Raw genomic sequence first — 23,342 nt, 5'->3', positions numbered from 1 at the left:
AATATTCCTTTATTTGTATATTAAATAAGGTTAGAATACAACATGGTTTATTCAGTAACTGGTAAATAACTTATAAAAGGATTTTAGGAATTTAAAGGTGAATTCCTGATATTTTTAAGGTCTTATAGTATGTTTGTTAATGCTTCAGGTCAAATTACACTCAGATAATGTTTTTTTATTTTTTATTCTTTAGACAAGTCCTAGGCAATTTATCAAAAATCAAATTATAACCAGGTAGCATGGTAGCGTAGTGGTTAGCACTGCAGACTCGCACCTCCAGGGGCTGGGTTCGATTCCTGCCTCAAGGTCTGTGTGCATGAGTTTTCATGTTCTCCCCGTGCTGGGTGGGTTTCCTCCGGGTATTCCGGTTTTCTTACACAGTCCGAAGATATGCAGATTAGGGTAATTTAAATTGTTTTTTAATTGTTAATTAATCATAATCGAGGTAAAATGTTAAATTAATCATGATATTGATTTGAGGTCAAATCGCCCAGTACTACCTCAGACTCTTTTTATTCCCCACTTTCCGAACACAACATTTTTATGTCTGAGAAACAAGCAGGGGAGAGAGGGGCTTTTCCTATATACTGTAAGGTCACGTTAAGGTAAATATCAAGTTGGCTCAATAGGAGTGTGTTTTTCCACACAAGTGAATTTTGCATAGTATGTGCTGTTTAAGAGTTAAAGAATATTTCCCAAACACTAATCAGTTCTAATTAAGAGTCTCAGAAAATGTTGGTAATAGGTTGGCATTCGGAAGCTTTAGTGAATAATTTAATTTTTTACTTTTTGTCAACTGTGATGCGGCTTTGTTAATTATTTAACACTGGAGTCAAAGAGAGAGCATTTTCCGTCCAAAAAATATGTTTAATAGCACAGATCTTAGTTTTAGTCTAATTAGCATTAGATTATTTATATATCTCTATATAAGTTCCATTTTCGGTCTAATTCCAGCTGTATTCAGGTTGCACAGCTAATATAGTATAGTTTATGAGCTTCTGGTTTTCAGAGAACAAAGTTCAAAGAACTTCTTTATACCTTGGGAATAAATGTTCTTTGAAGTTTTGAGGATAAGAGAGGATGAAAGCACTTGGTGTGTGCTGTTGTAGAAAGAAATATAAATATCAGGGTGGGATGATGATTATTGATGAATATTATTAACATCTAACTGCACACCCTGAACTCCTTTAGTCCTTTTACACCACAGTGATTTATCAACAATTATAATGCTTTAAAAAAAAAAAAAAATCATATTGTCTTGTATTTTTCTTAATTCCCTAAGTATTCAGTGGCTGTCATTGCATGCATTATTTAAATCAGCTATAAAGCCGCATATCATTTTTCTTGCTATACAGTTATCTGTTTTTATAAAAACTATATAAAATACTAGAATAATTGCAATAATATGAGGCTGTTATGAAAAATGAATCAACAGTTTTTGACCAATCAGATTTGGGAATTCAGCTCATTAGTAATAACAGCGGCAACTTTGATGGTTGCCGGACGTGATAAGCGTGATAAAAAAATCCTTGCCAGACGCAGTGACTGATCACACTACCTTAGCTTAGCGTTGATTATTTAAGCCTGTCTTTCTTCTCTTGAAGCTGTGCATGTGTGTGTATGTGTGTGTGTGTGAGAGAGAGAGAGAGAGAGAGAGAGTCAGAAAGGGAAAGAGAAATGAGAGAAATGAGAGATGAGTGCGCGCTTGTCAGCTCTTGTCAGTTTTTCTCGGTCAGGCATATTGAGTAGCGAAATGTAAGGAGCGTTCTAGATGTGCTGTGCCGAAGCGTTCTAGTTAAATATGGATCTCATCGCAGAGAGAGACACGGTGAGGACGTCGAGGCAGAAATGTTAAAGTTATTACTGAAGATGGACGGGCACTCACTGTTTAGGGGTCAGGAAGTTTAGTAGTCTGTCTGTACGCTTCTCTTCTGTCGAGATGATTAATAATAGATTGCCTCCGTTTATGATGCAACAGCCATGTGGTCAGTGTAAGGTGTGTGTACATGTATATGTGTAAAAAAAAAAACAGCTAGGGTAAAAAGTTTCTTTCTCACTTTTTCCCCCAATCCTTGGTTTTTTTTCCCTCCCTCCGGTTTTGCAGACACCCTTTGCTCTTTCTCTGGTTTCTATACGGAGAAAAGCAACATGAAATTTTAATGCGTTCTCTCTCGCTCCTGTCTGCTTCAGACTCCAGAGCTGGGGTTTTATTCCTGCGCCTCCTCCGTGTGGGGTTTTTTGCTCTGCTGACGGATTTGCTGTGGGTTATTAACGAGGAAGCTTGACACCCCTTTTTACGGCTTTTAACGTTGCAAATAAAACAGAATCTTGTGCGGCAGTACCTTTAAGAGCCAAATCGTTTACCATCTGTCTGTTCGCGTGTGCTTGTAGTTTATGTTTGGTATCCTGTGCTGCGTACTTGTACATATGAAAAACCTGCTTTTCACAGTTTCCTTTTCACAGATGGGCCATATTCAGTATTTGTACTTCTTTTTTTTTTTTTTTTGTATTAAACGTCTCGGGCAAGTCATCTTGCCAATGTGCTTTTGTTTGTGTGTGTGGGTGTGTGCACATTTATGTTGATGAGGTTTGTTTTGCCTCAGATAGCACCTCCAATTAAGTACATCGTCTTTAAGGCCGCCTACAGATGATCAGTGCTCTGTGTTTCTCTCAACTCACCATACGAGTGATAAGTATTCCTACCGCGAGAACGTCACATCAAGACACATTTTAAACCTTTTTTTCTACGTCTCCAAATCTCAAACCTCAAAAAAATTCTTAAGCTTTTTTTAAACGCCACGTATGATGTCTCATCTGATTGGTTGTCGCTTGTCTTATAAAGTTGATTGTAAAATTCCTGCAGATGTTTTTGCACAACACACACTCCTGCTCCTCTGAGATGCGTGGGGGCTTTACAGGTTTGGTTTTGTTTACGTTCCCGAGGTAGGTCCTGTCACTAACAAAACTAAACGCACGTCTCCACCGCATCAAGCATCTGTTTCCTTCTCCATCCGTCTCGCTCCGACTTTCCTCCCTCCTTCGTATTATCAGCCTGTTCGTTTTTTAGTGTGTGAATAATGCAGAGCATCTGATGGGCTCGGGGTGAGGGCTTCCATTATGATAGGGTGTGTGTGTGTGTGTGTGTGTGAGAGAGAGAGATTAAGATTTCATGCATTATGATGGGGTAGGTGTTTACATGACACTTTGACAAAGAAAGACATGAAAGTGCAGGCGTAAGCTCTGTGTGTGTGTGTGTGTGTGTGTGTGTGTGTGTGTGTGTGTGTGTGCGTGCGCGCCAGGAGATCAAGTGCAGGATGTCTTTTAGTGATATGTATGCTCACGCTGTCGTGCCAATAAATTGCATCCTCCAAAATGCTAATATCAACCTTCTGTCCCGTATCCGATGGCTTAGAGAGAAGACTGCCGGTTCTGTCTGACCTAAAAAATAAAAAGAAATAAAAAAATTAATCAGTCAGCATTTCTATTTCTGGCTGTATTGGTAAGGCTTTGCTTTGTTAAACCACCTGAACACATTTTAGTACATCAAATGCAACGCCTTTGATCTTCACTCCTTCTTCTAAATGTTAAACGAGTGTGTATGAGCCATGCGGATCAAGAGGAAGCCTTTATCGAGAAGTCAAAGAAGAGCGGGAAAGGACATGAGGCGGAAGTGAGAAAACAGAAGGAGCAGGTGAAGGAAGGATTGAGGATAAAAGCTCAGTCGAGATTTGCACTGAGTGCTAAAATGATCCTTTATCCTACTGTAAGTTAAAAGAGCAGTGGTGTAGAAGTGCACAATGTAAAACACCAGCTTACTTCATATCATGGTGGCTAAAGAGCAAATTAAATCAATGGAAGGATTTCCATACAATTAAACAAGTTTGTTTGGGTTAAACTCATTAAATAAAAATTAGTACAGTTCTGTGCAAAAGTTTCATCATATTCTTCATCATTCTTCACAATTAAATTTAATGATGTAGATTCAATTAAACAAATGGGTAAAAAATGATTTAATGCGACAGTGATACAATGTAAAAACTGGTTGTGTACGTAACAACATTAGTAGCAACCTCATTTCCCCTCTCGTCTGTTCCTACCGGTATACTAATCACCGGCCTGATCATCTGTCTCCACCTGCACCTGTTTCTCCCTGGGTCATGCCCTAAAATAGATGGTTTTTATGCTTGAACAAACTGAAAAAAAAAAACTTTCCTCCAATAATTATTCGAGGATCTTCGTTGTACAATCAGTCATGGAGAAAGACAGGATCTTATTGGCGTCATGTCACACAGTGTGATAAGTAATAATCTTGAACGCTGACAGCTGTAACCACACAATGTACAACTGACGCAAAACTAACCTAACGTTTGCCTAAATTGCTTTACTGCGAACAAGAAAATGTCAGCAGGCAGAGTTTTAGCATAAAGACTGTAGCATATGTAGGTGGATGAGTCTGCTGATTTATTCTTCTTTTTCAGATGTAAGCCTAGCAACAATGAGAGAACAGTGAGACTGGTGGCAGTTTATTAATAATAAGTTTTATATAATAAACAATCCCCAAAGATCTCACTGTAAACTCACTGTTTATGTTAGCCGGCTTAACCTGTACAGGGTGGGAATCTTAGCCCTGAAGGTGCTAGGCCACAGTGCTAACCACTTTCATACCACTTCCAGTCTCGCTTATTTGTTTCATATTGGTTTACTAGGCCAAGGGCAGAAACTAACCATAAGTAGAACCGAACCAAATGGAGAGAATTGTTGCTTTATGAAGCAGGAAAGTTTTATTTTCCGGGCGTCGACAGAACAAGACCTCAAAGTTTGTAAATGCTACAGCTAAATGATAGACTGCTGAAGATGAATAAATGAGTGAATGAATCTCATTTTAGTGAAAATCCCACAAAAGCCAGTTGTTAGGCAACTACCTTTTAAAAAAATCATATTCTGATTTAGCATTTTTTTCTTTTAAGACTAAGCTTGGCCTCCTGCGTGGCATTACTGCACATAAAACACACACACAGACATATCACTAATCCCCTTGAACAATCCTAGAATTTGGAGATTTCGCCCATCAAAGGCTCCAGACCACCCACTACAACACACATTCAGGGAAAATAACACAGATCCAGCAGCTTCTGCCCCAGTATCTCTTATTGTAAAGCAAACACACATTACACACACACTTAGTTTTAAGAATTGAATTTGTGTTTATTAGCCCCGTACGAGAGAAAGAGATGTGCACACGTGTAAGGCGATTTGGGGGGGTGTACGCGTGCACCCGCATTTATTTAATTGCTTCCCTTTGAAGAGAAAGTACATGAAAAGAACAGACGCTTTTGTCGACGAGATTCATAGTGAAATTTAAACTGTTTGTTGCTTAAAAGCTGCTTTTGAAATACAAAAAGACAAAAAAAAAGAAGATGGAGGCTAATAACAACAGTCATTTGCGTGTCCGGCTTAGGCGTGTTGAGCGGGGAAAGCATCTCTTTTCCTTTTCTCTTCTCCTCTCCTTTTTCCCCCATCACAAAAGCAGCGGGCTCCTCACGTCCCCCTCCTCCCTCACGCTGGCGTTTTGTATTTGCGTGATTGATTGCTTCCAAAGACTATATTTTTTGCTTTGTGTTTCTAAGAGAATGACTCCATTGTAGAGCTCCGAGAGCTCGTCTGTAATTCGGCGATGGGCCTTAGGAGCACTTTGGGAAATTTGAAAGAAATATAAAGTAAGAAAATATGGATTGTTTTTTTTAAGGTGTCAAAAAAGTCAAACCAATGACAAACATGTACGAGTGTTGGATTTTGAGAAATAGTTTCATGCATGGGGGTACGGGTAGAGGTGGGTTGCATAGCAGAGGTGCCAACATTTATGGTTTAGGTGAAGCAAATGACTGTATAGTGGAGTATGTAAAACATGGTTGGTTATTGGAGTTTATTTTTACTCGGCATCAACTTCAAGTCTTTCTTGGAAGCGTGTCCGAGTTCGGAGATGAATTACGATGTGGTGTGTGTCCAAGTGGCTTGGGTAATAAAAAATAAATAAATAAGAAAAATAAGAAAAAATAGATGGAGTGAGAAACAAGGACAGCATGAGGCAATTTTTTAAATATATATTTTTGTATAATCAGTAACAGGATGTTTATTTTGCCTCACTGAAAGAACATGAAGAACTCGATAGTTAAGAGGCAAATTTATGGTTTAAAGTTGGTTTAAATCTTCCAAAAGCTCTAGACCTGCCAGTTGTTTTGATATTGTATGTTTTCGTTATACACACACCCCCAGTCAATACCTCATAAAAACACCAGTAATATATAATTATGTAAAATTATGATATTGTGATGGTGTTCAAAATGTGCCTGTTATGTTACATAAGAAATCGAAGGCAGCATTAATCAGCGTAATACTGAACAAGTGGGCGGGGCTTTGGTTGGCGTTGTTGGTCTGTAAACAAACTGAAGGAGCTGCTTATTATCAGCGTTAATGCATGTTTGAGTAAAAAAAAAAAAACATTAACTCACCCACCTACTCACTTATCATCTATACCGCTTTATCCTGTATACATGGTGTCCGGGGGCCTGGAGCCTATCCCAGGACACGAGGCGGCATACACCCTGGACATGGTGTCAGTCCATCCCGTAATGTGTCTGTTTGGCAATGCCAGCTAGTCTAACTTGCATGTTTTTGGGACTGTGGGAGGAAACCAACGTACCGGGAGGAAACCCACCAAGCACAGGGAGAACATGAAAACTCCATGCAGTCAGACCCGAGGCAAGAATCGAACCCTCGACCCTGGAGGTGCAAGGGCGATAGTGCTAAAATTAACTGTCTGGTTTAAATTGGTGGAATTTTTTTATTTTTTTGGTAAATAAACTTGCAAACCAAAAAATTGCTTTTTTCCATAAAGTATTTGGAAATGAATGTTTTAGGAAAGCTTTAAGAAAAGAGGATTGGTTATAAGAGTGAGGAATAGACACCTGAAACTGATGATGGTTTAAAAGATTGCATTTTAATACAGAAACCTGAAAGCACTCGAACAGAAAACGGAAGTGATAGATCGACATTGGGCTGCAGACCGGAAGGTCATGAGTTCAAATCCCGGCACTGCCACTGTGGATCCCTGAGCAAGACCCTTATCTCTTAGCTGCTCAGTTGTATATAAATGAGATAAATTTAAGTCACCGAATGCCGTAAATGTAAGTGAAACAACAGAAAGAAAAGAAAGAGGGGAAAAAAAGTTCAGTTCTAACCAGAATATGCAGAAATGTGTCATTAAATGCAATGAAGCTTTTGTAACGACGGCACTAAATCTCTCTGGCTCGTGAGCAAAGCTTAAAGAGCATCTCTCAGCCAAGCAGCACATCTCATACTCATTTCTTTGACTTTTTTTTTTTTTTTTACGATTTGCTCGCAGCGACAGCACAAATGTGCTTATCCCTGCAGATTTCTAGCGGCGCTGTAAAATATAATGTACGTGTGTGTTAACATCAGGTAAATTGCTTATATCTCACACCTTATGTGTTAAATTTCATAGTGGCTTCCTGGATGTGTGTGTGTGTATGCGTGTGTCTGACTGTGTGTGTATGTGTGCTGACATTTCAGTAGATCCCCCCCTCCCTTAGTCTTCCCCCTCCCTCAATTTAATTGCTGCTTTTCAGGGACGCGCTTGACTGCATAATTGTCAAAACTCTGCGTGATTGAACTCTCCTTCACATACCAAACCTGACACTTTCTGATGCGTCTCGTCTCTTTATGACACTTTTCAAATAAAGGAAGCGCTCCAGATGTTTGCTGTAATTTTTTTTTTCTTCCTCGCTCTTCCTCGCTGCAGATTTCGGGGGTGCTGCCGTGTGTGTGTGCAGGAGGATTAGAGATTTGTGGGGACAGGCTGTCTGTGTGTTTGGCAGGCGTGGACGGGTCCGCTCCATGCCGCGTATGAATATTTTAGCGAACGCTTACATGTTGCACAATGAGACGGAATGAAGCGTACTAAGGTTTGTTTATTAGTGGTGACGAAAATTTTGAAGCGTTGAATATTTTTAAAAATTAATTGCAGGACTTAATGAATGGTTCAAAGATGTCTCTCTTATCATTCCAAAATAATATCAGGCAAATCTTTACTCATCCGCCTGCTAGGTTTACAAACCTACACTGTCACCCCAATCCTATTCATCCGGTAAATTTCCGTACAACCCCAGCCACAAAATAAAACCTCCATGATCAGATGTCCTGCTTTACATCTAAAATACTGGCCCCCCAGGAACTCCTTTAATGACCCAAATTTATGGAAATTTCTTTGAAGCAAGGTCAGGACTGTATGGGTTTGTGGCAGTAAGTCCCAGTAGAGATCCTGCAATGTTTAGGTGGTGTTGGTGAATGATTGTGTGTACAGTTCACACAGACAGATGTGTCTCTTCCACAAGTTTGCAACAAGTTATTTTTCAAAGATCAGGCACTCCACTCGCTCGATGTTTGCTGGAAAGACTGCAGTGGTCTTCGAACCACCTCGCTCAGGATCGTCATTCCGTCGTCCAGATATTCAGGAATCTTTAAAACGTTTGCTCCATCAAAATGTTTTACTGCGACTCAGTCATGAATGTTTTTAAACTGATTTTTGCAGAAGACTTCAAGCACAGTACGATAATGAGACTCGGATACATTTCAGCAAATTTCCTGGATTGACTTGAACACCCTTTTTTTTGACAGTAGCTAAATTAAAACTACATTATATTATATAAATATATGCAGTTCACGCATAAATCCCATACATACATCTTTTATATAAGAATGTTTCTAATGTCCATATACCACAAAGCAATTTGCAAAAGATAATTTATTTTGCATGTATTCATTTTTGCATCATATTTAGTATTAAATAAATATGTTCTGTTCTTTTAAAGCTCTTGTAAAAAAAAACAAATAAATTTCGATCATCTCTTTAATTATAGCAGCCTCTGATGGTGGTGTGTATTAGGCAAGTACAATGTGCTATTATTTATTTACCAACAATGAAGCCAAAAGGAATAAAAAACATGTGGGCAATACTGAGTAACCCTACTACTTGTAGATTCAACAGCTTGTAGATCCACTTTTAGCAGCAAAAACTTGAAGTAATTGTTCCTGTTTTGGACCATTCTTCATTACAACATTGCTTCAGTTCTATGAGGTTTTCGGTCATTCGCTTATGCACAGCTCGCTTAAGGTCCCACCACAGCATTTTAGTTGGGTTGAGGTCCATTCCAAAAGCTAGAAATCCAAATTCCAAATCATGATCTCTCCACTGCTATGGTTGAGAGTGAGCTTCTGCTGAAATGCTTTTTGGTTTCACCAAACATGGCACTGGGCATTAAGGCCAACCAACTCAACTTTTGTCTAATGTGTCCATAGGACATTGTTCCAGAAGTCGTGGTTTCTTCTAATATCGTTTTCCGAACGAGAAGAGGCTTTTTCATTGCAACACTTCCGAAGAAACCATACTTGTTCAGTCTTCTTCTAATTGTGCTGTCATGGTCTTTAACATTTAACATGCTCATTGAGGTCTGTGGGGTCTGAGATCTAGCTCTTGTTTTTTTTTTTTTTTTGTATTTCTGTGAGCATTAGATGAATGTGTTTGAACATTGGGAAGATTGGTAAATGTCTGGAATAATTAACTCTTTGAATAATCTTTCTCACTGCAGAACGATTAAACACCAAATTGATTAGAAATGGTTTTAAAAAATGCTTTCCAGATTAATGTGCAGCAAAAGTTGCTTCTCTAAGACCATTGTTTACGCCTTCCCCTCTTGGCATTGTGTTATTACACACCTGAGTGTCCCAGACCATGAAACTGCCCAAACGTCTGCTTTTATAGAGGTCTGCACACCTGCGATGATGAGTTAATCAAGTTATGATGACTAACAACACCTGGCTGCAACTTACCTTCTTAAGTCCTGTGGAAGCAATAAGGGAGGACTTAGTATTGCCTTCTTTTTTTTTAATTCATTTTTGCAAAAAGAAAAAAAAAAAACAGGTTAGAATTTGTTGTTTGTCTAAGGTTGTATTTGCCTAATACTAAGACCCAGTATGATCAGATTATTTGTATTATATTGTTACATAAAACACATATAGTAGAATTACAAGGGGTTACTAACTTTTCACCATAACTGTATAAAGAGTAATTTCTGGACCAGTCTTTTTTTTTTTTTTACTTTCTTTCTTGAAGTTTATAGACATAAAATGTAGCTTGTCGCATTACAGAGAAGGCAGAAGAACAGTAGAGCCCCTGTCATGGGCCCAGTGGTGGCTGAAACAGTTACATTTCTGGGGTACTGATTGGGAGGTTGTGGGTCCAAGCTCCAGCACCGCCAGACTGCCACTGTTGTGCCCTTGAGCAAGGTAATAGATAACCCTGTGCTCTAACTTCCTAACAGGGATATGCAAAAAAATATTTTCACTGTGCTGTAAGGTACATGTGATAAATAATAATAATAATAATAATAAAATAAAGCCCTTACTATGGCAGAAAAACAACTTTTCTTTGCATTTAAAAATATATGAAATATATCTATTTGATTATTTTATAAATTATTTTATTTCAAATACAAATTTTATTATTTACGATTATAACATTTTTATTTATTATAAAATTTTACAATTATTTATTTACATTTCAGGGGTCATGCTTGGACATAAAATACCATCCAGATTCTTAAGTGTTCTACTTTAATCTGACTCTTTAACATACTTCTGTAATCTTTGCTAACTGAAAGGTACATATTAATTTAAAAACAAAGCTACTGTGCACCTGTTTTTTTTTTTTTTTAAGATCCAATGGCATACAATTCCAAATAAAGAAGATAAAAGACGTCAATGTGCAGGATTTGTATTCCTTTTTGCTGATCATTAAGTATTCGTTCTGATTATCTTTTCGATAAAAACGTTAACCAGCTTCACCGGCAGCTGTGCACACCCACGCCATCATGCTTCACAGATGTGCTGATGTGCGTTTGATCACGAGCAGTTCCTTTTCTTCTCTCTTTCTTTTGGTAAATCTTTAACACACCTGTCCATAAAACTACCTCCCAGCCCTACAGGCTTTAAAAGTATTTTTAGCAACGTGTAATCTGGCCATGCTGTTCATGAGGGTTTACTGATGATTTACATCCTTTTGTAAACCATCTGAGCTTGCACTCGTTCATTCCTCTTTTTCTCATGGCGCTCAAAACCCGATCGCTAAGAAGGCGTTGTTTAGTTTTCTGTAACAGCAGCTCTGACTGTAGTTAAGGTTACAGGGTTCGTTATATAATGAAGCATTGATTTCTTCCATATGGTTTTATTAAAATGGGTTTGAGATAAATTAATGTATACAAATTTTTGACTGGTCTAGTACGCTTTGTAGGTTCTAGTATCTTGAAATTATTTAGGGTTAACGTTGTATATTTAAAGATAAACCTAAAAAGGTGATTTAAGCAAGACCAGTTAAAATGAATCACGTTTTGGCCTCTAGCCGATAAGTTGGCAGAGTTTTGGTGATTAAACTAGTTTTTTTCATGGGGTTTAACCAGAGTTTAAGAGTAACTACAGTATTAGCAATGACTATAAAGAAATCACTTTCAAATGATGAGGTGTTTGCTATTTATTAGTATCTAACATTTGTTACTGCATTGGGGAAGATATTATTGCAGAAAGAGATAAATACGTTGCTGGTGTTGTACCAGTATTGTCAATAACGTGAGATTTTTTTTCCTTTGACAGCTGAAACCACAATTTTGCAACTTAACACAATATCTAAGGTGGCATGGTGGCTTAGTGTTTAGCGTCTGAGCTTGCACTTCCAGGGTCGAAGGTTCGATTCCCACCTTAGGGTCCGTTCTCCCCATGCTTGGTGGGTTGTTTCCGGGTACTCTGGTTCCTTCCATAGTCCAAAGAGATGCAGATTAGGTTAATCGCCATTCCCAAAGTGTCTGAGGTGTGAATAATAACTGGAGGTTTTACGATGGGTGTAAAAATGAGAATAAATACAATGATCATCATTGGCCTAAACAGATTCATAGATGGATGGGTGGAACTCAATATCTGGCTTTGTGTTTCTCCTATGCAGAGTAACTACTTACCTAGTTATGTGTTTCCCAACACTGTATTTTTTATTTTCTTTTTCTTTTTAAGGGCAGTGAAGGCTCAAAGAGTTAAGGCTCAAAGAGTTTAGGCTCTGTGTAACTCTCCAGAAGGTCAGGGATTCGATTCCCCAGGCAGAGGAACGGATTTCATTATGCTGTGAAGTATATTTGACAAATAAAGGCTTCTTCTTCTTCTTCTATTCCACTAGTCGAAATTATTTTAAAAAGCCTATTTTTATTTTGATTTCACTGTTCTGCAGATCTGGTGATCTGGGGCATATCTTTTAAAATTGGCCCATGTAAACACAATCAGGTTCAGGAGCCACACTTTCACACACATTATCTCAGCCACATAATACACTCTCATTAAGGCCACAGCCTAGTTTTTTTTATAATCATACACTACATAACTGTCAGGTTATTTATACAAGTAGAAAAATTAAAAGTTGACAGTTGATCTTATTAAATGTCACATAAAAATTTTTCACCAGAATGTTTCTCCTTCCATGTTCTCTCTCTGTAGGCACTCTACCTTATGAGATAAAGATCGTGATAGCAGGAAACCATGAGCTGACCTTCGATCAAGAGTTCATGGCTGATCTGATCAAGCAGGACTTCTACTACTTTCCGTCCGCCTCCAAGCTGAAGCCTGAAAACTACGAGAACGTTCAGTCGCTGCTCACCAACTGCATCTACCTGCAGGACTCAGACGTTACCGTTAGAGGTTTCCGCATCTACGGCTCACCGTGGTGAGTCTCCAGTTTTCTGTCTGTCTCACGTCTATGTCTTTTTGCCATATCTTGAGATGTTACCCTGGCAGACTGTGTCAGGTATCTGTGCCCACTTTATGCCAGCCATACAAGATCAATGCATTCACCATGTGATAAGAAACGTAATTTTCCTGTGATAGAGATGTATTTTGTAATCTATCAGAGTAAAACATGATGAGACGTGTGCAATGAAGCAAAGTTAAGGTACCACCCCAAAGATTATTATTTTACATATTATTTTATTTATTTATTCTTAAATGAAATTTCATGCCTTTTCCCCATTTATCATGACGTTTAATTACAGCGGAACATCAGTAAATGAACTGAATTCGTTCTGGAGGCGAGTTCTTAAAGTCAAACTTTGTGATATGAATTTTCCTATAAGAAATAATGTAAATGCAGATAATCCGATCCAGACGCTCGAAACTTTTACCAATATAACAAAAAAATATGAGAAAAATGATGTAGTCATGGTTGGTAGTTGGTAGATGAAGGCAATGGGTCGTGGGTTGACTCTTCTAAAGTTTTAAATGGATTCTGGATGTAGGTGGAAGTTAGATTCGTCATTTGTATGATGAAATTGCGAAATGTAAATTCTTAAGGTGAAAATTTGTTAGGGAGGGCACTCATACTGTATGCCAAGGTTCCACTGTATGTTGAACGTCTCCAAAACAAGTTCTTCAAGCAGAAAACGTCCTGACTTTTACACTGCAAACTCTTTCCACAAATATTAAATACATTTTTCAATTAAATTAAAATGGTTATTTAATTAAAAGATTTTTAGCCTGGTATTACCCAGACTTTTAATAGGTGCACAAAGCATTTTAAAACTTTTACGATGATGTGAAAGCGATATGCATTCAGTAGAAACCACACTTTGAATTTTAAATGTTGATCTTTACCAAGAAAGCGATACATCAGACACACCACTGTGGAGGTAAACAGTCAGTAATTTACAGTGTACAGTACTGTTTTCCTGGTTATTGCTGTTTGTGTTCTCGCATCTCGTCATGAGGCTATGGACCTGTTTCCTGTTGCTTTGCTGTTTGTGTTTTTTTCTTTTTTCTTTTAAGTGCGAAAAAAAGCGCGGCCTGAACATCTGAACTTCCTACTGCATCTCAAGTCTTCCTGCAGAGTCTCAGAGCCTGGGGTTTTACACAATACAATCATTCTCTTATTCATTTTTTTAGTATAGTGTACAATAATTCAATGAGATATTCCACACTTTATTATACAGTGAGTTAGTTATCTTTTTGTTAGATGATTTTGCGATACTTTCAGCACACGATACGTGACCCTATCCTACTGTACGTCAGCTGTATCATTAAGCTTCATTTATGACGAGCCTCTAAATGAGCTGTTTTTTTTTATACATATATAGAACTGATAACGTATCAGAATAAACACATTAATTAGTGTGATATAAACCAGTGATTTGAGATACAGCTGGGATTACTGTAATGGCAGGCCTGATATTGTGTAGAAATAGGAAAAGGCAAGACTTTGGCAGTACTGTGGTTTTAAAGCGATATACGTTGTTGTAGTAAAATAGTGAAAGCTCAACACTTCGCCAGCGTTACAGCACATTATGGCGGAATTGCAAATGAACAAAACAGCTAGAGGTCCATTAACTGCCGATAAATTATGTTTTCTGGATCATTAACAGATGTAGAACTTACAGGTGAAGAGTTTATTATATTATGTACATATTTAAAAAAAAAAAAAACAAGATGATAGAGGCAGCAATGTGTTTGTTTAAAACAGAGCATTACTCATGTCAGGGTTTTAAATGTATTATTTTGCTGTTGTGTGTGTGTGTATGTGTGTGTGTGTGTCATGACAATGCAGTCTTCTGGTCATCATTCCGCTGGATGGACTTGTGATATACCTGTATATGGCCTTGACTATTCCAAACTGCCCCTTGAGACTTGATACAGGAATGTAATAGTGTTCCTGCATTACATGTGCTCTTACAGCGGCCAAACTCCAAACAACACTGAGTCGGAAGGGGTGCGACTCCAGTGAGAAGTGGGACGTTTGCCTCTCTCTCTCTCTCTCTCTCTCTCTCTCTCTCTTCCCGTCTCCCCCTTGTCTGTTTGTCACCATATGTTGCTCTGTGTTCCCTTCCCCCTCAAGTCCGCCTCTATTTTTGCTCCATCTCTTCCCAGTTCCCCCATTGTCTGTCTCTCGTTAACACTTCTGCTGGCATCCCTCTGCGTCCAAGGCTGTATTTCCTCCTGATCAGACACACACTGTCTCATTGTGCTACTTTCCTCCCACTTAGGGAATGTAATTGCTTGTAAGAAGACTTAGGCATTACCACGTACAATGGCGAGACGAAAGGAGAAAGGAGAAAAGAAGCCAAACCTATGTGGGCATGGGTGTGTGCGTGTGTGCGGGTGGGGTGCGTTTCTTCTCCCTCAGGGCTGTGTATTGATGCCTGGCGTGGGACGTATCGGTCCCTTGTGTCGGATAATTGGTTTTCAGAGTTTGCTTGGTTGCTTGTTGTGTAGGTGAAGGAGTGTGTATGCAGACTTGTTTTATAAAAAAAACACGAATTTGATAAAAGTGTGTGCTTGGGTTTATTTCTTGGTCCTCAGAATGATAGGAAAATCTGACAGAAGTGAACTTGTGGAGAGGCTTCGGTACAAGAAGGCAGGTTTAAATAAAAATAATAATAAAATAATAATAATAATAATACTAATAATAGTAATGAAAAAGTTTTCTTAACTAAGGTTAAGGTAAGGGTTACGTTTAAGTCTAGCATAGCATTCATTTCAAGTGAAGAAGCGTGTGTGTGCGTGTGCATGTGCATGCCATTGTCTTTGTCACACAACTTGATTTGAACAACTTAAATGTGTCACAAAGTCACCAGCTCAGTGTGTGTGTGTGTGTGTGTGTGTGTGTGTTCAGTTTGCTTTACATCCTTTCATACCATCAGTATTATTATTTTTTTTCGTCACTCCATGCCGGACGTGTCTCTCCTCGGCGCGGGATGGAGCAGCACTGGTCTCCATGGTGATGTTGTTCCGCCAAAAAAAAAAAAGAGGGCTTTCTGGACCAAGCCCATGTTGCCGCGGGTGACGGCTGCCTCTGATCTGAGCATCAGCTCCATCTATGTTTTATCTCTTTATCCTCTCATCCATAATTCCAGATCTTTTCTCTTGCTTCATCCCTCCATCAAAGGTGCACATATCTGAATCTGATCCCTCGCTCTCTCTCTGTTCTCCATCCTGTTCCTCTCTCACGCCTCACTTTTGACAACTACGCCATCCATCACGTCTTTTCTTCCTTCTTCACTCCTGTCAATCTTCTGTCTTCTGTCAGACTACGAGGTCAGTGATCCCCATGTCTGTCTCGTGTTTGTCTTTGTTGTAGAAGATGCACACTGCACACACACACACACACACACATACATACACAGACACACACACTGAGTTGTTTAGTGGACTAAATGAGATCCTGGCACACTGCATTTTCCACTAAATCTCGACTATTTGTCATGCGGTGATTCTGGAATGAAAGGGACAGCATGGGGGAAACATGTGCCGCGTTTTTCTGTTCTGCTGACGCTAATGCAAGTTTACAAGTCATTTGTCATCCCACAGAAACGTGTGTGTGTGTGTGTCTGGGTGTCTATGCGTGTGTGTGTGTAAGGGGGTGAGACTAAAGACAATCTGATGTTGGTGTAAGTGGTGTATTAAAGATAGCCATGCCTTCTGGAATCTTCTGTAGAGACATCACAACCTTTTACACACACACGCACACACACACACACACACACACACACACACACACACACATACACACACACACACACCATTTGAGGTTGTTTCAGGTCTATATGTGTGTGTGTGTGTGAGTGTGTGTGTTTACCAAGGCTGTCAGAATCAATCCCACTTTTCATGTACTACATTGGATTTTCATATTATATCTTTTAAACCAAACCCGAATACATACATGTTCTCTAAACTTTCGGAAAACATTTTATGCAATTCTGTAATATATATGTAAAATTTACATTAAAAGGAACCTATTATACAAAATTCACTTTTTAGTCATGTTTAGACATTCAGACGGGTCTCCAGCATGTGTTTAAAAACAAAACAAAACATTTTTTTTTCAATAATTGTATAGGCTCGGGCTTAAACAAACCAATTAGATCCCCCCCCTCCCCCCATACACACACACACTCACTTGGAGTTACTCATCATAATTATGAGACTGTCATTTAACACAAATCTTATATGAAATGGAACGTCTAGCTTTCAGACAGTAAGTAAACGTAAATATAAAAAATGTGAGCACAATACTTATAATACAATACAAAAAAATAATGTTCTGGTTTAGACTCCTGTCATAATCGTATGATGCTCGGGCTGCACCATTTGATCAAATTTTTTAAAAATTACATTGCGAGTGATTAAAACTGTTCCGTGTTCTCCAGCCTCTGTGTTCTCTCTCTTGACATTATCATGTTAGTGAGTAACCATAAAAAGTAAACTCCTGAAAGCGTTGATGTTCGCTGGCTGCTACAGAGAGCTGACACTGGAGACTCCTTCCATACATGTTAAATAAACGCTTGCTAACAAAAAACATTATCATAGCATTTTACAGATTGTATGAGAGGGAAATTGATTCAGTAACATAGTGCCATTCTTTTGTGTAGTAATTCATGTATCGTAAAATTTTCTCAAAAATATATATTTTTCTAATTTACATTTGTTTGTATTTAAAGTGGTAAAACACTGCAGTTCCTCTATTATCCTACAGGTGGAGCACCTTGTGGAGCACAGTGTCTGTTTTGAAATAGTTATGACATCATAATACTAACAATCGCAACACAATACAAATCGAATCGGCAGCTCCTCCCTCTACCTATTTTTTTGTTGTGTCGTCTGTACAAAACGAGTTACTATAGCAACAATAGCGCATTATAAGTCCTATATAAAGCTGTGATTTGAGTAAAATCCAGCACTAGAGAATCAGGGCTGCTGTTAGAAGATATTATCAGCACATTCTGACCAATCAGGAGGAAGAATTCAGCAGCGCGGTGTTGTGTTGTAAAGCTAACAGATTTCATGCCTGTGGTTCAGTACGAGCTGACCCTGCGTGGCGCGGTGAGATAGTTTTGGACGGATTGATTTAACAGGATGTCGAGCGGAGAAATTAGTAGTCCAAGTTTGTCACTGATCAGTTGCCTCGTCTCATCCCCCCCACACCCTCCCTCCCTCTGTCCCCCTCTTTTCCCTCTCCATTTGTCTCTAGGCACTGAGCTGGTTTGAACATGGCAGGGGGCTCAGCGATTTCTGCTGAGCACAACACGTGCCGAATTTGGACAAAGACTGATGAAGCGTGCACTGTAGCTCTCCGCGCTCCCTGAATCCGCTCGGTGGCTGTTGTGCTGTTATGCTGTTGTGTGTGTATAACTGTTATTTGAAAATGTTCATCTAAATGATGTTGATGAAGGCTTTGAGGAGCCCGTCACGCAGTAAGCCGCGGATAGTGGAGGGAAAAAGGCAGAGTGGAGAGAGAAGCGCTGTTTTTTCCACATGAAAATAAAAAATCGAAGACGTGTCAGCTACGCAGTGACTCCACGAGAAATAATTAACGGCAGACATGCAAAAGACTCCGTAATTAGATTTTTTAATTATTGAGAATTTGCTTCCCCTCTGTAGCGTCCCAATTATAGAGATGCCTCTTTTTAAAAAATTGCAAAAGAGAGGCAGCATGAAAGAATGAAGAAACAAAAGAGTCCCCTTTCTTCTTAAATCTTGTGTGTTTGATGAGTCACGGCTCCTCGTTGCTGAAGGCCACATGCTCTACACTGCTAATGAACACCCTTGATTGGAGGGATTGATGAGGAGGGAGGAGAGGAATGATGAAGATGGTCAGATGAGATGAGCGACGTGTAACGATCAGGCTGTTTGTTGTAGTTGTTGTGGGTTTTTGGTTAGATTTTGTTTTTTGGGAGGTGTGAGAGGTGTGCGTTTCATTGCTTGACCTTGCCTGTGTGCCTTGGTGAATTAATTAAGGTGCGCTTTAATGCGGAGTGCGAATTGGGACGAGGCGAGAGATTAGCACGGCGGAGACCGGGTTTCTCCTCGGGGAGCGAACTTGCTGCTTCGACTATGTAGGGCCGGCCACAGGGGGCCGCACTCAATTAACAGCTGTCACAGTGTGGAGAGTGCACATGTGGAGCGCCCCCTAGCCATGCCAAAATACACACATCCCTCAAACACAAGCAGGAGAATATTACTGAGGAGAGGATTATCCAGGGCTTTATTCAAATGTGTCATTAACTTTAAAATGCTTCTTCTGTTTATTTTATTTTTTTTGTATTTACAATTGAATTTATATTTTTAAATTTATTTTATATGATTTTAGGCTTTTAATTGTTTTATTTCTTGTGTGCGGACTGGATATTCCGCTGTGGTGACCTCTTGCCGGGAGCAGCCGAAAGACCAACAACAATTGTTTTATTTTGTTAATGGCAAAATTTATTATAAAAAATAAAATGATTTTAAAGTCAAAATATCTTAAAATATTATTAATATTGTCAAATTGATCTAGTGATTAATATAATTCATATTTATCATTTAAAAATATGTTTTTTACTAATATTTAAAAATATATACATATTTACTAATATCAAGTTATAAAATTTCTAAAATAGTTTCATTTTGTTGGCTGATCATTTTATTATTTTCTAATATTTATTTATCAAAAAAGCTGATTATTAGCTAGTTAAATAAGAAAATCCAAAGCTTGAAATGACTTAAAAGAGAAGATTTCTATTAGAAAATATTTGGTTTATAATAAAAAAAGTAGATACACTTCCTCATATTAAAGGTAGTTTAAATTATCTAAAACATCATATGTTAATTTATCCTGTGCACAATTTTAATTACCTAATTGTACGTCCTTTTAAGCCTTTACATGTACATATGAAAATTGCTCTTTAAACCTTAAAGTGTATTATTCTTATTTTTATTATTTCTCCCTTATTTATGATGTAATGTTAGTTATTTTCTGCTTATTATGGCCTGCCCTGCATCGAGCTGGTGTAGAGATTCCCTTCATCGCCAAGTGAGAACTATTATAATTACCTGAGCTGAATTTGGTTCTTAACCAAGAGTGCAAAACAAGGATATGTGGGTGGCACCAGAAATATCTCCGCCCACAACTGTTTAAACACAATCGTTATATAAATCATCCTGATTTTCTTTTTAGAAAAATCCCTCTTATGATTTTCTGCCTCCGGAGATAAAGCCTAGGCAAGAACCCTCCTCAATGCCAGATTGATGCCATGCATTATTTCTTCTGCATGAATGATAAAAAAAAATCAGATTGCAAGCTAAGCCATGTTAGCAGATATTAGCTACGACTGGAAGGAGTGTTGTTATGGTTATAGTTTGCACATTATAAGAGCATTTTTTTTTCCCATATCAGGATATAGAACAGCATGTTTTCTGTTTTAAAACGTCACCATGTGTAAAAGCACCCTCATCCAAGTACAAGGAATCAGGTCCAGTGGGCGGTGCTTGAAATAGTGGAGATTACTGATTGGTCACTCATAATGATAACAGAATTGTACTGTTAAAACACTACAGCTTGGACGGGCTTAATATCACACTTAATATATACATATATATAATATATTATTGTATCACATGCTTTTACCTGTGCACTAAGTTACTAATGCACTTTTCCCTCATTTTCTCCTCAGTTTAATCGCCTGACAATTTCCACCTAGTAGTGCTGTAAAGTTTAATCGATTATGCAATTTAATCAGCCTTTTGTTGATCTATTCAATTAATTGTTGGGTCAGTTCTTAATTCAGAATCAATTGAAGCTTTTTTGTCGGAGTAAACTTTTAAATGTTACATTCTTTCATTTCGTTAATGAATTCCTTATATATATATATCACAGTCTCTACACAAAATGCAAACTGCTTACATCTTTTGTGTCTTGCACGTGTATCACTTCTTATTCCTCATTACTACTGTAGGTTAGCACAATTTCGGCATGAACTGGACTGGAGAGTGGTCCAGAAGATTACAGAAAAAAAAGATAATTGCTTTTTGTAGGATAAGAATAAAAAAAAAGTAATTTAAATCTTGAAATTGAAATTTTTATAATTTTTTTGTATTAAATTTACTATTCGTTCCTAAAACTTTAAAATCTTTAAGTAATATACAGTAGTTGCTTGGGAAGCAGAAAAATAAAGTAAAAAAATAAACATGTCATATCATATTGAATTTAAATTTGCAGTGTCCCAAAATGTACTTAAATGAACTTGCTAGTCTAAACATACTGTAATTCACAGCTCTGCCTCCTGGCCAGATGGTTTAAGTGACTTTAAACGTGGCATGATTGGTGGTGGCTGGTCTGAGTATTTCCCAAACTTCTGCTCTACTGGGATTTTCACGCACAACCATCTCCAGAGAATGGTCTGTGAAAGTGGAAATATCCAGCAAACGGGAGTTCTCTGGGCGGAAATACCTTGTTGATGCTAGAGGTCAGAGGAGACGCAAAGAGAATTTCTGAACGCACAACACGTCAAACCTTGAAGCAGATGGACTGCAGCAGCGGAAGTCCACGTTGATTGCCAATCCCAAAGAACAGGGAACTGAGGCTGCAGTTCGCATGGATTCCCCTAAATTGGACAACAGAAGATTGGAAAAACGTTGCCTGGTCTGATGAGTCTCAAAATTGGGGTGGTAGGATTAGAATTTGGCCTAACAACATGAAAGCTTGGACCAACGGGTCAGGCTGATGGAGGTGGTGGGATGGCTGTACTAAAATGGCCTTCAGAGTCACCAGATCCTAATCCAGTAGAGAAGCTTTGGGATGTGGTGGAACGGGAGATCCACTGGTCCACTAGCAAGTGGCCAGTGAGTTTATCTAAAATTTTGTGGACATCATTGGCTTTTATAGAATATGCCACATTGCTGTCTTTAACCTCTACAAAACTGATGCTTTGCCTTGGCATTAGATGGTGTGAGCACTGTCCCACATCAAGGTCTAATAAACACACTTTCACAACTAGGAGGAGGCAACTTGCGATTCTTCCCCTCCTCTTATACTCCCTTATCGTTCTCCCTCCCACCGCTATGCCTTCTCTCTCTCTCTTCCCTTTCTTTTTTCCTCACTTCCTTTCTCCCCCAACAAAGAACTTTGAAATAATTTGAGTCTCCTGGGTTTTTACACATTCTAATTTCGAACTAAATGGGACATCTGTTTGAGAAAGGGAAGATTTGCTACAGTTGCTACGGCAACAATCACTCCGTGGGAAAGAAATAAAGAAGAGAAGGGGAAAAGGGTCCAGCAGTTTTACAGATTGACTTCATGGTACACTTTACTAACACTAAGTCCATCTGTGAATTTTTTATCATTCCATCACAAATGTGTTTTTTTTTTTTTTTACATTTATTTATCCCTCTTTCTTTTTGTTGTTTCTTTGCTTTCTCTCCTTATGTACAGTTTCTTTATAAACCAAAAAAGGAAATTATGGCATGGAAGACAATTACTATTGTGCATTTAGAGTTCTGCCAATGAAAAATTATAAAAAAAAATGTCATGTTTAATCCCCCCCCCCCCCCACACACACACACATGCACAGAAACTGCATTACAATGCAGAGCTTTCATCTGTCCTGAAAGCTGCTCATTAGTTTTGATGATTAATCATTATTTAAGAATCTGTTATCGCAGCAATCATAAATGTTTAAACTGCATCTTGCGGTGTTGGTGTTAGCAGACAGAACTCTGACCTTTCATACTGTATGCTGCGCTATAAAGTTGTGCATAGACAACATGTTTACCCTCTGTACAAGACGCACTCGGCCACCCAGCATAGCCTTGATGTAGCCTAGATACATCTTCTGTACCTGGTCACGGGGCCTAGAGCCTATCACTGGAGACTTACGGCACAATGCGGGTACACCCTGGACAGAGTGCCAATCCATTGCACACTACGGGGCAATTTGGGAACGCCACTTAACCGAATCTGCACGTCTTTGGACTGTGGGAAGAAAACCAGAGTACCTGGAGGAAGCCCTCCTGAAGAGACTGAGAGGTGCTCTGTCTGCCTTCTTCCACATACCTGTGATAGTTTTGTTTGCCTGTGATTGACAGTATGACTGTCCCATTCACTCAGCGCAGCCAAATTTGCTTCTGTTGTGATTGTATAGACCAGGAGTAGGCAATTCAGTCCTAGAGAGATGCAGTTCTGCAGATTTCAGCTCTAAACCTAAAAAATAATGAAAACCCCTCACCTACAGTACAGTACAGTTCAGCCTTAGTATTCCTGAAGAGCTTGATTAGCTTGTTCAGGTGTGTTTAATTAGAGGTGGAGCTGAACAGGTTTGTGACCGAACTTGCCTACCCCTGGTCTAGACGATACGGCTTAAATGTTTCTGTTGCACAACTTGGAAGCTGCATGAACAGTTTTTGATCCCTTGAAAATGTTTTTTTTTTTTACTCTG

At 38.7% G+C, this 23,342-nt stretch overlaps 1 protein-coding gene across 1 annotated transcript in view; it reads left to right on the top strand.

Annotated features, from left to right (window-relative positions):
- Positions 1-23,342, top strand: part of mpped1 (metallophosphoesterase domain containing 1) — a 53,030-nt gene that overhangs the window by 6,548 nt on the left and 23,140 nt on the right. Inside the window, exon 4 of the mRNA XM_053508830.1 lies at positions 12,607-12,832. Coding sequence (XP_053364805.1) covers positions 12,607-12,832 — 226 coding nt within the window. The remainder of the gene's footprint in view (positions 1-12,606; positions 12,833-23,342) is intronic.

This window comes from Clarias gariepinus, chromosome 12, assembly GCF_024256425.1.
Source record: "Clarias gariepinus isolate MV-2021 ecotype Netherlands chromosome 12, CGAR_prim_01v2, whole genome shotgun sequence".
NCBI lineage: Eukaryota > Metazoa > Chordata > Actinopteri > Siluriformes > Clariidae > Clarias > Clarias gariepinus.
Note: the sequence above shows the minus strand (reverse complement) of the source record. Positions and strands in the feature narration are given on the sequence as shown.